Consider the following 18,334-nt stretch of genomic DNA (forward strand, 5'->3'; position numbering starts at 1 on the left):
AAAAACCTATAGTAGATACACAAAAGATAAAGAGACAGGAATATCAGCATACCACTATAGAAAAATTATCAAGTCACAAAGGAAGAGAGCAGGAGAAGAAGAAAGGAACAAAAGAAATACCAAACAGAAAACAAGGAACAAAATGGCAATAAGTACACACCTATGAATAATTACCTTAAATGTAATGGACTAAATTCTCTAATCAAAAGCCATAGAGCAGCTGAAAAGACTGAAAAAAAACCAAGACCAATATGTATGCTGCCTAAAAGAGACTCAGTTCAGACGTAAGTACTGACTGAAAGTGAAGGAATAGGAAAAAATATTTCATGTATTGGAAACCAAAAGAAAGCTGGAGTAGTTATACTCATATCAGACAAAAGAAACTTTAAGACAAAGACTGTAATAAGAGAAAAGAAGCTTATTATATAATGATAAAAAGGTCAATCCAACAAGGGAATATATTTGTAAATATAAATATTTATGCACCCAACATAGGAGCACTTCAATATATAAAGCAAATATTAACAGAACTGAAGGCAGAAATAAACAGCAACACAATAATAGTAGGGGACTCTAATACCTCACTTTCACCAATGGATAGATTATCCAGACAGAAAATCAATAAGGAAACAATGGCCTTGAATGACATGTTAGACCAGATTGACTTAACAGACATATATAGAACATTCCATTCAAAAGCAACAGAATATACATCTGTGGAGATTAAAAAACATGCTACTGAACAAGCAATAGGCGAACAAAGAAATCAAAAGAAAAATACAAAATACCTTGAAAAATGAGATTGGTAATATAATATACCAAAATTAATGAGATGCATCAAAAACAGTTCCAGAAGGCAAGTTCATAATGAGAAACGCCTACAACAAGAAACAAGAAAGATCTCGAATAAAGAATCTAAGTTTAGGTCTCAAGGACTAGAAAACTAGAACAAACAAAACTCAAAATTAGCAGAGAGAAGGAAATAGCAAAGATAAGAGCAAAAATAAATGAAATAGAGACTAACAAGACAATAGAAAAGATCAGTGAAATTTAGAACTGGTTTTTTGAAAAGATAAACAAAACTAGCAAATCTTTAGCTAGACTCACCAAGGAAAAAAGAAAGAGGATTCAAATAAAATCAGAAATGAAAGAGGAGATGTTAAAACTGGTACCACATAAATACAAAGAATCATAAGACAATCTATGAACAATTATACAACAACAAATTAAACAACCTAGAAGAAATGGATAAATTCCTAGAAACATACAACCTACAAAGACTGAATCATGAAGAAAAAGAAATTCTGAACAGGCCGACTACTAGTAAAAAGATTGAACCAGTAATCAAAACACTCCCAACAAACAGAAGTCCAGGATGAGATGGCTTCACTGGTGAATTCTACCAAACATTCAAAGAATTAATACCAATCCTTCTCCAACCATTCCAAAAAAGGGAAGAGGAGGGAACAGTTCCTAACTCATTTTAGGAGGTCAGTATTACCCTGATACAAAAACCAGACAAGGACACCACAAGAAAAGAAAATTATTGGCCCAAATCCCTGATGAACATAGATGTAAAAATCTTCAACAAAATATTAGCAACCTGGAGGCTGGCCTAGTGGTGTAGTGGTTAAGTTAGGCACATTCTGCTTTGGTGGCCTGGGATCGTGGGTTTGAATCCCAGGTGTGGACCTATACCACTCAATAAGCCAGGCTGTGGTAGCAACCCACATAGAAAATAGAGGAAGAAGGGCACAGATGTTAGCTCAGGGCCACTCTTCCTCAAGCAGAAAGAGGAAGATTGGAACAGGTGTTAGCTCAGGGCCAATCCTCCTCACCAAAAAAAAAAATATATATAGTGTGTGTGTGTGTGTGTGTGTGTGTGTGTGTGTAAGCAATCTGAATTCAACAACACATTAAAAGGATCATACACCATGATCACTGGGATTTATTCCAGAGATGTGAGGATGGTTCGACATCCACAAATCACTTGATGTGATACACCACATTAACAAAATGAAGGATAAAAAATCACATGATCTCAATAGATGTAGAAAAGGCATTTAACAAAATTCAACATCCATTTATGTTAAAAACTCTCAACAAAGTGGATATAGAGGAGTGTATCTCAACATAATAAAGGCCATATATGACAATCCCACAGCCAATGTCATACTCTACATTGGAAAGCTAACAACTCTCCTCTAAGATCAGGAGCAAGACAAGGATGCCCACTCTCACCAGTTTCATTAAACATAATACTGGAAGTCCCAGCCAGAGCAATTAGGCAAGAAAAAGAAATAAAGGGCATCCAAATTGGAAAGGAAGAAATAATGCTCACTATTTTCAGATGCTGTGATATTATATATAAGAAACCCTAGTCACCACCAGAAAACTGTTAGAACTAATAAACAGGTTAGCAAAATTGCAGGATACAAAATCAATATACAAGAATCAGTTGCATTTGTATACACTAATAATGAGCTACTAGAAAGAGAAATTAAGAAAAGAACCCCATTTACAATTACATCAAAAAGAATAAAATGCCTAGGAATAAATGTAACCAAGGAGGTAAAAGATTTGCACATTTAAAACAATAAGATGTTGATAAAACAAATTGAAGACATAAATAAATGGACAGATATTCCATGCTCATGGATTGGAAGAATTAATAGTTAAAATCTCCATACTATGTAAAGTCATCTACATATTCAATGCAATCTTTACCAAAATTCCAATGGCATTTTTCACAGAAACAGAACAAAGAATCTTAAAATTTGTATGGAACTACAAAAGACCCCAAGTAGCCATAGCGATCTTGAGAAAGAAGAACAAAGCTGGAGGCATCATGCTCCTATTCAAACTATAACAAAAAGCTAGAGTAATCAAGGCAGTATGATATTGTCATAAAACCAGACAATAGATCAATGGAATGGAATATAGAGCCCAGCAAGAAACCTATATACATATGGTAAATTAATTTATTACAAAGGAGCCAAGAATATACAATATGGAATAGACAGTCTCTTCAATAAATGGTGCTGGGAAAACTGGACAGCCACTTGCAAAAGAATGATAGTACACCATCATCTTACATCGTACACAAAAATCAACTCAAAATGGATTAAAGGCTTGAACGTAAGACCTGAAACCATAAAACTCCTAGAGAAAACATAGGCAGTAAGCTCTTTGACATTGGTCTTGACAATGAACCATAATCCTTGAATTATTAGGTCCAGCTCCAACCACTCTCCAGACAGCCAGGCCTATGTATACAATCGCCTAATAGATGCTTGTCCAAAAACAATCAACCAATTAATAAGCAAGAACATCCTGCCACTACCTTCTACTTATCGGTCAAGTTAGAAAACTGAGGATGACCAAGTCTCTCTCCTTGAGACACGCATCAAATAAAACACTATGTCCCTTTGATCCTGTCTCCTCTTACTGCAGTACACGACCTTTTCTCCAGCCTTGTCACCACCTCCTCTCTAGAAGACCCCACCAAACTCCTCTGGAATTCCGCACAAGCCAGCCCCCCTGTTTCAGTCCCACCACTGCTTCTACTGCTCCGGGTGATCGCAAGACTGTTATGAGAGGATCATCCTCCTGTCTAAAATCCCTCAATGACATTCCATCACTGTCAGAAAGCTGTGAAAATGCCTTACCATGGCATAAAAGGCCTTTGTCTACTTTGCTCCCCTCCACGCCCAAACTCACCCCTCCTCTAGAATCCAGCCGCACATAATCTAGTCACGTAGAACCATGTGTGCTTCTGGGAGTACACCCTTCTCTCTTGCGCTTCCATGTTATTCTTTATTCTCTGAGCTGGCTTCTCTACCTCAATCAGCTGCACTGATTTCAACCAATCCTTTGAGATCAGTTCAAGCGTACTTTCTGGGGGAAGTAAACTATACATTCCTGCTCTGAGTTCCCAATGAATCTTGTACACTTTTATACTTCTAGTACAGCCTTTTAAAATACTTTTTAAACTACTCAATTGACCAACATCTCTTGAGAACATACTGGGTACTAGTCATTCAGTATTGTCATTCTAAGGCACAGATGGCACAACACTGAGCAAGACAAAAAGGGTCCCTACTCTCATGCACTTTACCATCCCAGTGGATGGATACGAGAGAAAGAAAGGATAACAGGCATTGATAATTTCCATGATGAAAATGAATAATGGACAATGGTATATGACATAACTTGGGAAAGGAATAATTTAGACTTCATGGTCAGGAGGCCTGTCTGAGGAGTTGATATTTAAGCTTGGAGAGACCTAAATATTATGATATACCAAGCCAAATGAATATCTGATGGAAGATCGTTCCAGGCAAAAACAAAGAACAGCTTGTGTAAAGACCATAAAAGACAATGAGTTTAGTATATTTGAGAAACGGAATGAAAATGTAGTCGGCTAGCTAGTGGTTGCCAAGACAGAGATGAAGTCAGGGATGAGGTTGGAGATTGTGCAAGAGTCAGACGGTACAGATCCCTAAGGCACAGCATAAAGATTTTAAAATTTCATTTGAGTGTATTGGTTAACTACTGAAAGGCTTTAAGCAAGGCAAGTGATATGATCTGATTTATGTATTAAAAATTATTCCGGGGTTAACCCTGTGGCCTCGTGGTCAAGTTCAGTGTGCTTTGCTTTGGCCACACGGATTCAGTCCTGGGTGCAGACCTACACCACTCGTCAGTGGCCACAGCCACACTGTGGCAGCAACTCACATACAAAATAGAGGAAGATTGGCACAGATGTTAGCTCAGGGCTAATCTTCCTCAGCAAAAAGAGGAAGATTGGCAACAGATATTAGCTCAGGGCCAATCTTCCTTATGAAAAAAAATTATTCTGATTGCCATGTAGAGAATTAACCAGAGAAGGGTAAGTTAGACACAGGAGGACCAGTTGTGAAGCTGTTGCATTGTGCATGTGAGCCATGACGGTGAGTCGATCTAGGATGATAATAAGAGAGATGCAGAAAAATGAATAATTCAGAATGAGTGGAGGAGATGCTGTTGACAAAGATCAGTAAGGAGTTGTATGTGAGAGGTAAGGAAAATGAGTGAACAAAAATTCCACCTAATTTTTTTTTGCTCAAGTAACTGGGTGAACAATGGTGTAATGTACTAAGATGAGGCCTTCTAGGAAAGGTACAGGTTTGGGAGGTTGAGAATTAGTTTCTTTCTGGATATTTTAAGTTTGAGATAAATTTTTGATGTCCACATAGCTACATGATTTAAGTAGTGGTGTATAAGTACAGACTAGAATGCAGGAAAAGGTGATGAGGCATGACAATGCGAACTGGTAAGTCACTGTTAGCTAGAGTGCTATTTAAGGTCACAGGACAGGAGGGAGCTGTGCTGTATCCCACCATTCAGTGGTTGAGCAGGGGTTGAGGAACCATCCAAGAAGGCTGAGACAGAGCAGCAAATCGGACAGGAGAGAAATCTAGAGAGTATGTTGTTGTGGAAGCCAGGTGGATTTGCAAGAGGAAAGAGTTGCTCTTGGTTAAATGCTAGGTTGCCAAGTAAATGGGTCAAGAGAGGTGACCCCTGGATTTGACAATGTTAAGGTCTTTGTGGACCTTAAGAAGAGTGGTTTCAATAGTGTGGTAGAGAAGGAAGCACAAAGAATCAGGCAGGAAGCTACTGGGAGGTGAAGAGATACAGTATGTATAGACCACTCACTCATTAAGACTTTCTCTGAAGAAAAAAAAGCAAGATGAACTGGTGACTTGAGAATAATAATCAGTTTCCTTCTGCATCTGTGATTTGCTCCGATGCCTGAAATGCCTGCTAGTTATCATTGGATCTCCAGTGCCTGGCAGATAGTGGGCACCCAATATATTTTATTTTTGCATTTAATCCCACAACAGTTCTGCAACATAGACATTACAAACCTAGTTGAGGTTTAAGAGGTTGTAAAATTTATGCAGTCACACAACTAGCAAATGATAGAATCAAGATTCAAACAGATCTTTCTGAATTCAAAGCCCATTTTTTCCCCCTCTACAATATAAAAAAATGTTACGCTATGAAAGAGAAATATTCAAATATGATAGGATGAGACTATATAAATTCTTAGACAGTTAGGCTTAAATATGGAGTGGTGGGGTGCTTTATTCACCAATCAACTACACCAAGAGCAGAGACGTTTGCCAAGAAAAGAGTCATCTCTTCATTTGAAACTGTCAGACTTCTAATATCCACGCAGACATGTTACCAATTGTGTTTCTAGTATAATACGGCAAGTTAGAAGGTCTTTTTTTTTTTTTTCCAAATGGTAAAATTGTACTAATTGTAGAGCATAAGAGGCAAGGCCCACAGTTGCAAATGGAGCAGTGTTTCCCTTTGGTACTCCTGGGGGAGACTGGAAGGGAAAGAGTTTGCTGGAGACGCCACAAAAGTCTTCTCACCCTAACTGATTTTCACATGGGGAAAAAAATCGGTAGTCAACACAAGTTTGAAACTTTAATTCTCCTTGACCCCTATAAAACCATGACTACAACAGGCCAGGTCCCTCAGGGGCTTTCTCTGCACACTCTAATCCTTCCTAGGAACAGAAACATCCCGCCCCTCAACATACCATGGCTTTGGTGACTGGGCTCCTGCCTTCAACCCCTCCTCCTTCCTTTCCTTCAAACCAACAGACGAGGAGGCTCACATTAAGTCAGCACTTTCTCCGGGAAGCCGTATCTGACCCCTGCCTGCACCTTTGGCAGATAGTTGATTGCGCCCATATTTCAACTTAAACTTTTCTTGACCATCACTTATATACTGTTTCATGACGCTCTTTTCATTTAAAATTACATATATATATATACACACACACACAAATTAACTTTGGAATTTTATAGTATAATTGTAATTTAAAATTATATGAGGAATGTGGCAGAATGTTCATAAGAAAAAAATCCTACAAATTATGACCTAGATCAAAGAAAATATCTATCTCTTACTTTTTAGTTGTATTTAGAAGAAAACTGATAAGTGTGAATGTCTGATTTAGTCTCATTTATTCTTCTTTAGACATTTTCCTGTTTCCAGAGTTTGCTTATTAACTACCACACATATTTCTAGATTACATTAAACAATCTAATGAAAGTCGTCAGGGAAGGGAAAGAAACTTTCACTAATTATGTCTCTACCTTACAGTAGCTACTTTTTCTGACACACTCGCCCATTCACTTAATCTTTAGAACTATAGATCGTAGGTCATTTTATCCGTTTTACATATGAAGAAACTGGGGCCCAGAGAAATTACGTTACTTGCGAAATTCACATAACTTGAAATTCAAAGTGTAAGGATGTAAGTCTAGCTATATAGTCCTGAATCCAAAGCTCCAGCTTTTTCCCCTGATATCATTTTCATAAGCAACCATAAATTCATGCAAACTGAACATCTAAAATCTTTCAAGTTTATTATTAATTACTAATGTAGTCTCATAATTATGAAAGTATATGAACACTTTTCAGTTTTCATATATGATTTCACTGTATGATTCTAGAAAGAGAAAATTCACAATTCTTAATTTACTAATTTTCTAGTTGTGAATAATTCTGATCTCCTGTTTCTTTACCACTCTCTGTTAGACTTCTGATGATTTCATGTCTCTGGTGTCTTGGTTGACTACTGGGCAGGGAAAATTAAGGCAAAATTGTAAGTATTCCATCAACATTGAAGATAAATTTTAGAAAAGTCCATACTTTTGAATCCAATTCTCTCTCTACCTCTCTCCACTAACATTGCCCATATTATTTCAGAAATATTCTCTTTTCTTAGATATCTGAAAAGGACTCTTCCATGAGAAGATCTAAGAGGGTGCCATCTGGACCTTTCCTTAACATGGAATACACCAGATAAGCTCTCCTTCAGGAAAGTGGTCCTTCAAAGATGACATCTACCCTCCCATTTTTTTTCCTGCAAATATTTTTATTTGGATCAAGCAACAGCTGGCTTAGCCTGCTGAAAGATGCTTTAAATGGTAGAATCCATGTTACTAGGGCCTGTCTTCAATCTCCTCTAACCGGGACCTTGGGGAATGGTAGCTTTCCAACCTCAATCCAAGATCAGGGATGATCCAAATTGATAACTCTACCATGGATTTGATCTTCTTGTGAAAATCAGCATCTGAATTGATAATATGTTCAGATCTATTGATGTAATTCTTTTCTACACACCTTAACCAGATTAATTTCCAGTGGCAACGGCAATATGATCGAATTGTATGTCTGTAAGCTTTATGTATGAAATAAAAGTATTTGTGAATTTTTAAGTAAGCATTACATTAAATGGTCTCTCTTTTTTGGACACGGATCAGCAATCTCTATATATCTAGAATATAGGAGAGAAAGACTGTGAGCTTTGGACCCAGCAAGACTTAGATTTAAATCTTATCTCCTCCAGGTATAATACGCCCAGCTCTGGGGAACTGAACCACTCCAAGCCTCAGTGTCCTCATTTGTAATGACATATACCTAGCTGATGGGGTCATATGGATGATTAAACAAGATAATCTTCTCAGCACTGTGGTTTTTAATGAGAAATAATATATCAAAGTGTCTAATGCCTAATAGGTGTTTTATTATTAATTATTTCCTAGTATGTGTGGCCAATTAAAACTTGCCTTTGTGTTTGTGTATTGAATAAGTGTAGTAGCTGCATAAGTGTACAGGGATGGCTGTAAGCATTTTACCATAATAAATAATTAACATTGTTTTAATATTTATAATTCAGATATTTAAGAATTAAATTGACAATAATGCAAGGAAACAGAATTTATCCTGAAATTCTGAAGGAATTTTATATAATACTATAAAATATTATTCCCCCAAACATTTTGTAAAATTTGACTTTTCTTGAAATTTTCTTAAAGAGTAAGAATATTTTAAAGAAAATTTAGTGTGCAAGAAATAAAAAAATATAAATAACTTAATGGTCAAACCTACTGGAGAGAAATGACTTCTGGTAGCCACCCTGTGAGAGCATGAATAACCGTGAACTCGCCCAGTTCTCGCCTCTCGGCTGCATGGATGCTGAAAGAGCAAACGCACAGTGGCATAGTTAATAAAACTTGAAAACAGAGAGAGCCATATAAGGAATAGGAATCTCTAATAAACAGTGATATAATAGTAAACGTAGGGGTCATACTGGTTTTACATCATAGTACAAGAAAACACTGTTCCAACAGCCAGACGACTCATTTTCTTAAAGCACTTAAATAGATCCAATGATCAAATTCCATGCCTATTTACAAAACATACCTGTAAGCTTTATTTTTAAAATATGTAGATTAATATTAATGTCACATACATAAACATATTCGTACATATATTATAAAATATGTAAATATAGATATATATTTTATATATTCAATATACTATCCTGTTGTTCCTTTAAAAATAGAACAGTGTCTTTCATCTTTCTGATTTCAGTAAGTATTCTAAGATGCCTATGAGGCTGTGTATTAAGTCGGTCTCATACATGGGAGGTCAACATGGGCATCAGACATTCTTAATTAAATCCTTAGATAATTTCAGAGGTTGTAATTGACCAAATATCATTCTTCTCATTTCAGTCCTTTTATTTTTTACTTTTTTCTGAAGTGATTAGTCTATTTACATTAACACACATAAATGTCATCTCCCTATTCTGTGCGGGAGTCACAGGGTTAGTCAACCATATGCCAATGGTGGTGATTGATGGTATTGACTGACGTATACACCCTTTTCTTCAGAAAGAAGCCTTGCTATCTTAGTCACACGTTCCATCATTTATAAATTTGCATCGGTTTGGTGTCTACAGATTATGAATTTGATGTGCCCACACATCTCAGGGACAACAAGAATCTATTGGGATAGCGCACGGTCTAGTCTAAACTCCCCTTTGGATAATCTCACTTAGGAAGTGATCGTGCAAACCTCACAGAGCTAATGCTTTCTCATTTGTATATCTCACAGTGATATGAAATAACTACTATATATTAATTTTTTAATGTAGAAAGTAACTACTATATACTATAAAGTATGAAAATAATCACTATAAACTATAAAATCTGAGAAAAATTTACTGACAATTATAAATTGTGCCACATGGTGCTGGTTTCCACTAGAAAGCCTGAGAAATGTCTTACATTTAGTCTCATCCTTTATTTCCAAGCTGGATTTATTTATTTAAAAAAAAACAATAATTCTATTACTCAAGTTGCTATAAAATTCCACTGACCTATTGCTTTAAGAAAGATGAAACGCCTCTCCAATTATCCAGCTCATGCATTTAATGCTTCACTGGACTTGCAGCCCTAATTCCCAGAACTTCTAGTTAGGTCTGAGAATTAGGAATATTAGGAATCTTATTTTCTTTCCAAATCAACAAACATAGTTGTCACCACTGTGAATACTTTGTAATACTCTAAAAAGATCTCGACTGAGTTTTTCAGAAAACCTTGAAATTAAGGGTTTGCAAGCTGAGGGAAGCAAATTCCCAATAGAAAATTGAGGGTTGCTGAGAGAACAGAGAGATGAAGAGGACGGGTGGGAGTGGCTGTTTTTGTTGTGTAGCCCTGGGAGACAAAAAGGAAGCCCAGCCAAAAGAAAACCCAGGAAAAGCAAACCGGGCCTCTGACTGATAGTGCTACGTTCACAGAAGGGGAGGAAGCTGAGCTTTGAGCAAACAGCTGAAGTGGTCTGTTAAAAAGCACGTGGGTGTGTTCTGTTGAAAACCAGATGCTGTGACACACTGCAGGAGGGAGAAGGGGATCAAATTCAAGCTGGCCCAGAGTATGTGAGAATTCTCCCACTGCATGTGATACAAAGTGGCCATGCGTTCACAGCTCAAGCGTCTAAGCTTTTTGCATTGCTAGGGCCAGAATGGAATGACCACAGATCTCTCCAAGTGGAAGCTAAAAGAATAACCGTAGCAGACAAGTGTCATAGGCATTGGTGCATAAGCCATGCAGGAATACAAGACACAAGCAGATTTCACACGAACATTCAAGAAATGTGAATAGTTTTGTCATGAATGTATTAAAAGGGACCAATGTTGGGGCTGGCCCCGTGGCCGAGTGGTTAAGTTCGCGCGCTCCGCTGCAGGCGGCCCAGTGTTTCGTTGGTTCAAATCCTAGGTGCGGACATGGCACTGCTCATCAAGCCAGGCTGAGGCAGCGTCCCACATGCCACAACTAGAAGGACCCACAACGAAGAATATACAACTATGTACTGGGGGGCTTTGGGGAGAAAAAGGAAAAAAATAAAATCTTTAAAAAAAAAAAAGGGACCAACGTTAACAAAAGCATCAGAAGTACGCTGACACCCTTCAGAACAGTTCAGGTTTTTCAAACTTAGTAAATTCTTGCTGCATAGACAGAACTTAAAACTTTAACTGGATTCCAGTATACATTATTCAGGATTTAGATGAACCAATATTTTCCCGTACAAAACAACTTCTCCTATTAAGCTGACACATTATTTGCTCTGATTGACTTTCCGTTCACAGTAAGAGAGCACTGGATACAGAACAAAGTTTCAGTGCTTTTTCTAGGGGGAATTTTTTCTTATTTCTGGCTAATCCAATACTTCAAATCAGTGGCTTTGACATATTCATTTTTATATTAGAAAGTACACATTGTTTGGAAAGAAAGCTTTTAAATTAACTTTTAAAAATTAAAGCTATGCAATATAGATTCATAATTGTTGTTTGCCTTTTTGTTTTTATGCAAGTAAGCGATAATTTCTCCTTCTACGTACTCAACATTTGCCAGTTTAATGATAGCTTTAGACAGAAGCATTGGCCAGAGTTCAAATTCACAGGTTGTAGCTGGAAGCAACAGATTGTTATCTTCATCAAAAGGCAGAAAGTCATCAACAGTTATCTTTCTCCAGCAACCCTACAAATGAGAGGAGAGGAGTATGCCATCAGTGACTTATTTTCTCTCACATGTTATTACACACTGCTGATATTACTGTTTACTGTTTTACATTTTATGTTAGCTTCTTACATCTAAGGACTGACATATTGGTTTTCAACACTGCTCTGGCTGACCATTTTAGCTTATTATTTTAATTAATATAATTACAGCACATCCACATCTATGTCAACAGCGTCATTATTTATGAGATCCTGTAAGCACATTCTTGGGTGCCCCATGCTATGTAATGCAGTAAATTAAAATGTTTCAAATAGCATAAACAAAAATTATACAACCATGGATGAGTTTGGGCATAATTAAATAACTTAATATAGTCATAATGCAAATTCCCCAAATATAGCTTTAGTAATTATTGTTTATCCTAATAGGCTCAGTGATCTTATACCTCCAATTATCGTATTACCCCTATTATTAATTAATGATCAAATTTTTTGACATGAAGTTAATACTTTAATAAAATCATTATATTTCCCTGTATACATATTACTTGATAATTAAATGCTTGAGCCAAATGATAACATTAATGATCGTGAACTCGAAGATTTTTTTAAACTTTGGTTTTACATGTGAAATTTTCTGGTGATTTATTCCTTTGCATAAGATATATTTTCGGCAGTGATGCAAGCATTGTGAACCCAAAGCTCTGCATAACACATGGCCTAAACCATTGAATTGCTTATAGTCCAGTGACGGAAGGTATATACGCAAACAATACAAAATATAATATGTTCGAAGTGCTTTAGGACCAGAAAGGAAAGTGTGACTAATTTTGCATGGGGGAAGTCTTCATAAGAAGGTGACATTTGTACTAAAGATACAAAGGACAATATATTTTTCCCAGGTAGATAGGAGCAGTAGGGTGAAAAAATATTGTCTTTCTATGACACTTGTAACTCTGAACTCACATTGCCTTATTTCGCAGTTATACGTCTTTTTCTTTCTTCCCTAAGAGATGATGTAGGACAAGACAGGGTCAAAGGCACAGGTGCTTAGCCACCTCCTGTTCTGATTCAAATGAAATGACCCAAAAGAATACACAGTGAAATGAGCCAGATACGAAAGGACAAATATCGTGAAATTCTAAGTGGAATCATTTCCATTTACATGAGATGCCTGGAAAAAGCAAATTTATAGAAACAAAAAATACCATAGAGGTTACCAGAGGCTGGGAGAAGAGGGGAAGGAGAAGTCGTTGTTTGATGGGTATGGAGGTTCTGTTCAGGATAATGAAACAGTTGAGGAAATAAATAGTGGTGACGGTTGCACAGCACTGTAGAAAGACACAATGCCTCTGAATTGTACATTTATAATGGCTAAAATGCCAAATGTTATGCTACGTGTATTTGACCACAATAAAAAAATAGTAAAAGGAATCCCCTCCCTACATTTTGATTTTCAAAAAAATCTTTAAAGGGGACAGCTGGATTTTTATGAAGGAAAAGTTTTAAGCAGCCAACAGAACTTGTTAGACCAGTTCAACAAATATCTCCTGCTTCCAGAGGATCGATGATAACATATTTCAATGAAGAATGCATTGATTACTAAGCACTATTGAACTTCACACTTTAAATACGTGAACTATATGGGATGTGAATTGTAGCTCAATAAAGCTATTACCAAAAAAAATGCACAGGAATGAATGCTCAGTATTAAAACTCTAAACCATCATTTGACTGGTATTATAACAATTTTCTTGGAAAGTTTTTTGATTCATTGATATTAACACATTGGTTGGTTGCATCCTTAAAAAATAAAATATTACATGTATATATGTATAAATAATTTATCTGAGACCTCATTATAGAACATTGAATTGTTTTTGCATTTAGTATTTTTTTGTTATAGCATATAAATTATGTATATTGGACATTTTTCACTGAGTTTACTGTGTTAGCACCATATAATTTTGAAAGACCATCAAAATGTTTAAGTATAGAATGTTTATGAAGGAAGATGCCTCCTTTGTTAATATAAATATAAATTACTAAGATCCTTTAGATGGTTTCTTTCCCCAGTGGAGTCAATGGACCGAACCATGACTTCCATCCTCCCACTGCAGTAAAGAGGAGGTGCCCTGCCCTGGGAGAGCCTCTTGGAGGAATGAAGTGGCACACTTTCCCCTCCTCAAGTTGTGCTAAGGAGATTATCGGGTGGAGTCTTATCATCTGGGTAATGAACAAGAGTGGCAGACAGCATAGGACTGCACAGGCTTTATAAACTAAACCACCTTTGAAACAAAGCCCACAAAAGTGAGCCAGGATGCACATTCTCAATCAAAACAGGTCGACTACCTGCTAAAATGGAAATTTTAATTAGGAACCAGAGTCATAAAACATCACACTAACAATGTCCAGGAAACTGTCCAATATTATCCATCATATCAAAGCCCAGGAACATCTCAATTTCAATGAGAAAATACAATCTATGGACCACAGCACCAAATTGATAGGGAGGTTAGAATTTTCAGGTAAGAAATGTAAAGTCTTGTCATAGAAATGCTTCAACAAGCAGTTACGAATACTCTTGAAACAAATAGAAATTCTCAGCAAAGAAACAGAAGATGTAAAAGAGGAAAACATGAAAATTTTGAACTTAAAATTGAACAAACAAACAAACTTGTCACTAGATCAATAGTTGAACACAGATGGCAGAGAAATTAGTGAAGTTAGATCAATAGAAACTATAAACAGCAAAGAAAAAACAGATTTAAAGAAAGGATATGAGCCTCAGGGACCTGTGAGACAATGCAAAAAGATATAACCTTTAATATCTTTGGAGTCTCAAAAAAAGAGGAAAAAAGAATGTGGGGCTGAAAATATGTTTGAAGAAATAATGGCTGAAAACTTCCCAAATTTGTCATAAAACATAACACTACAGATTCAAGGAGCTCAGAATACCCCAAACAGGATAATTCCAAAGAAATCTACACCAAGACATGTCAAATTCAAACTTCTGAAAACTCAAGACAAAGGAAAAAACCCTGAAAGCAGCCCGTGAGAAAAGACATGTTACCTGTAGGAGAACAGCAGGCTGCTCTTCAAAAACCACACAGGCCAGAAGGAAGAAGCACACTGTTTTTCAAATGCTGAAAGAAAAGGACTGTCAACCCAGAATTCTGTACTGAGAGAAAATATCCTCTAAGAATAAGGGCGAAATAAAAACATTTTCAGATAAAGGAAAGATAAGATAATGTGTCACCAGGAGATCAGTTCAAAAAGAATGGAAAAAGGGAATTCTTCAGAGGTAAAACAAAAGAAAAAAAAGAAAGAAAATGGAACATTAGGAATGAAGAAAGAGCAAAGGAAAGAGTAAGCTTATGGGTAAATGACAGCACATTCTTCTCCTATTGAGCTTTTAAAATTATATTTGATATTTAAAATTTTTTTTAATTTAATTTAAAAACTTTAAAATTTTTTAAAATTTGACTTTTTGATGAGGGTCTTAATATGCATAGAGAAAATATTTAATATGACTATACTATAAAGGAGGGATATAAAGGGACCTAAATAGTGGTTAAATTATATTCCAATTTAAGTGGTAAAATATTGATATTAGTGGACTATGATAAGCTATGTATGTATAATTTCATCCCTAGAGCAACCACTAGCAAAAAATCATATAAAGAGATATACTCAAAAACACTAGAGATAAACAAAATGGAATCCTAAAGAACATTCAAGAAACACATAAGAGGATGGAAGAAGAGACAGATACGAAAAGTAACAGAAGTAAAAGGGTAGACAAATAATAAAATAGCAGACAAGTCCCAATTATATCAAATATAATTGCACACAAATCAAAATACAAGAGCAATTTGAATATACTTATCAAAATTAAGAAAGTGCATATGTTTTGACAGAAAAATTGCACATGTAGAAATCCTAGGAAAATACAGTCACGCAAATGGACAAAAATTTATATACAAAGAAGCTATTTTACCCCACTGTTTCTACTGGTAAAACACTGGTCATAACCTATATGTCTGTTGATATGAAATTAGCAAAATATGTATAGTTATTGTTACACTCAAACAATGGAGTAGAAGGTACATCAATATCTATTAGCATAAGAAATGTCCACAGTTAGGGAAAAAATACAGAACAATGGGCACCGTATGATCCTACTGTTGCTATAAATTCTATACAGTAGGTTTACATATAAGAACAAAGTTTAGGAGGATATACAGAAATCAGTCACTACGTTGTCTGTATAGGTGGAATCATGGGGAACTTTCATATTCCACTTTGAAAATTTTAATAGTGTTTGAATTTGGTTTATTAAGAGCATATATAATGTTAATAATAATGAAATAAGACTAAAAATAGTTCCATTTTGGAAAAAAATAATTGAATGATAGAAAAATAATTTGTCAGGGTATATATCTTGCAAACAGTGTTCTTCGAGTTCAAAGATCAAAAATGTCACTGGGTGGGAGAGAGTTTGTTTGAAACGTCGAGATGTGGTCTCTGCCCAGAGACTCTGACTCGGGGTCTGTGCTGGGGCATGGGAAGCACCATAGGAGATGTTGATGCTGGTGGTTTTCTGCACTCCATAGTTTAAGAAACTGAATTCTATAATAATATTGTGCTTAAAAAGTATAAAGGTCAATCAAAAACAAATGCTGGGGTCAGCTGGGTGGCATAGTGGTTAAGTTTGCGAGCTCCACTTCAGCGGCTCAGAGTTCACAAATTCAGATTCTGGGTTCAGACTTATATGCCACTCATCAAGTTATGCTTTCAGAGATATCCTACATACAAAATAGAGGAAGATTGGCAGAGATGTTGGCTCAGGGCCAATCTTCCTCACCAAAAAACACAACAAAAACAAAAGCTAACACATTTTTCATACCAATAGATTGATAGCAACGTGGGAAAATTGTTGGTCCCAACGTGTGTGTTTTCTCTGGTTATTCAGAGACAAATGACAGCATTGGGACACTCAAAGAAAGGCTGCCAAGATTAATACAGACTTCAAGTGGAGAGAGAGAACTAAATTGCTTCTTTCAGGGGAGCCAAAGGAATGCTGAACTTGGAAAGCACCTGCCTGGCAAGACTGTATGTGGCCCAGGAGCAGCATTAATACTGCCAGGTGCAGGAAGAGAAAACGTCTCTGTTTTATAACAATGTCCTTTATGCTGCTCAGTGAATTTTTACCTGGCTGATGTCAAAGAATCTTGAGGCTATTTACTTAGAATCCAAACTGGAAATAGTAGGAGTACTTTTACGGGGAAAATGATATGCTGGTGTGAAGATCTGAACTTTAAACATCATGCAGAGAGGCTGAGAGCTTGGTTTACTTCAAAGAAGTGATTAAGGTAAATACTTCAAAGGACAACAAGAAAGAGGGAGAAGAATATATGTACAGTTGACCTTTCATTTCCACGGGTTCTGCATCCTGGATTCAACTAACAGTAGATCAAAAGGCTTACAATGGTTGCTTGTGTCTCTACTGAACACGTATAGAGTTTTTTTTCTTGTCATTTTCCCCTAAACAATACAGTATAACAACTACTGACACAGCAAGTACATTGCCTTAGGTATTATAAGTAATCTAGAGATGATTTCAAAGTATACAGGAGGATGTATGTAGGTGAAGGGGAGGAAGGCATTTCCTCTACCCTCTCTGGGTCCTCCTGGCTAAACAATGAATTAAATTCACATGAGACAAAATAATAGGAGAAAATTAAACAAAGCTTTATAACTTGTATACATGGGAGAGACCCAGAAAAACTGAGTAACTTGCCAAAATGGCAGAAGCTCTCACCTTAAATACCATCCCCAGCTAAAGACAAAGGAGGATGTTGGGGGTGGGGGGAGTCAGTTATGGGAGATTACCAGAAATGCACAATAAACAAAAGTAAGATTATTATGCAGATTTAAGTCCTTGTCTTCTGCACTGATAAGAGTTTCCAGAGATAAGGTCATCCCCCTTCTTCCTGGTGCAGAGAGGAAGACACCTTTACAGATGGAGATTTCCTTTACAAATGCAAATGTCTCTTACAAAGGGTAACTTCTGCTTTTCAGAGTTTCTCTCGTGTCTGCAGTTTTTAAAAGTAACCAGACCAAAATAATCCTCATGCCAAAGAGACACATCTTGGGGTGGCCAATTCCAGTCCCCCACATAGGTTTCATGCAAATATCATGCCATTTTCTATGAGGGACTTGAGCATCTCGGATTCTGGTATCTCCCGGAGGTCCTGGAACCAACTCCCTGCAATGTTCAGGGAGGACTGCAATAAGGCAGAGAGGAGAATCAACAAGAAAAAACTAAGAAAACATCCAGAAATTGAAGAAGAAAAACAGTGGGGAGGAGACTGAAGGTACGAGATGCCACAGAGCAAGGAAAATAAAGATAGGGCAGGAGATGTGTCTCTGGTAAGTTACACTGAGTCAAGCAGT

General features: G+C 36.6%; 1 protein-coding gene across 12 annotated transcripts in view; it reads right to left on the bottom strand.

Moving 5' to 3' along the window:
- Window positions 1–18,334, bottom strand: part of ADGB (androglobin) — a 172,641-nt gene that overhangs the window by 110,280 nt on the left and 44,027 nt on the right. For all 12 annotated transcript variants that reach the window (XM_070603277.1, XM_070603275.1, XM_070603276.1 and 9 more), the window contains 2 exons: window positions 11,755–11,894; window positions 8,959–9,045 (listed from right to left, as the gene is read on the bottom strand). In XM_070603277.1, the coding sequence (XP_070459378.1) occupies window positions 8,959–9,045; window positions 11,755–11,894 (227 nt within the window). The remainder of the gene's footprint in view (window positions 1–8,958; window positions 9,046–11,754; window positions 11,895–18,334) is intronic.

This window comes from Equus przewalskii, chromosome 32 (genome assembly GCF_037783145.1).
Source record: "Equus przewalskii isolate Varuska chromosome 32, EquPr2, whole genome shotgun sequence".
In the NCBI taxonomy this organism is placed as follows: Eukaryota; Metazoa; Chordata; class Mammalia; order Perissodactyla; family Equidae; genus Equus; species Equus przewalskii.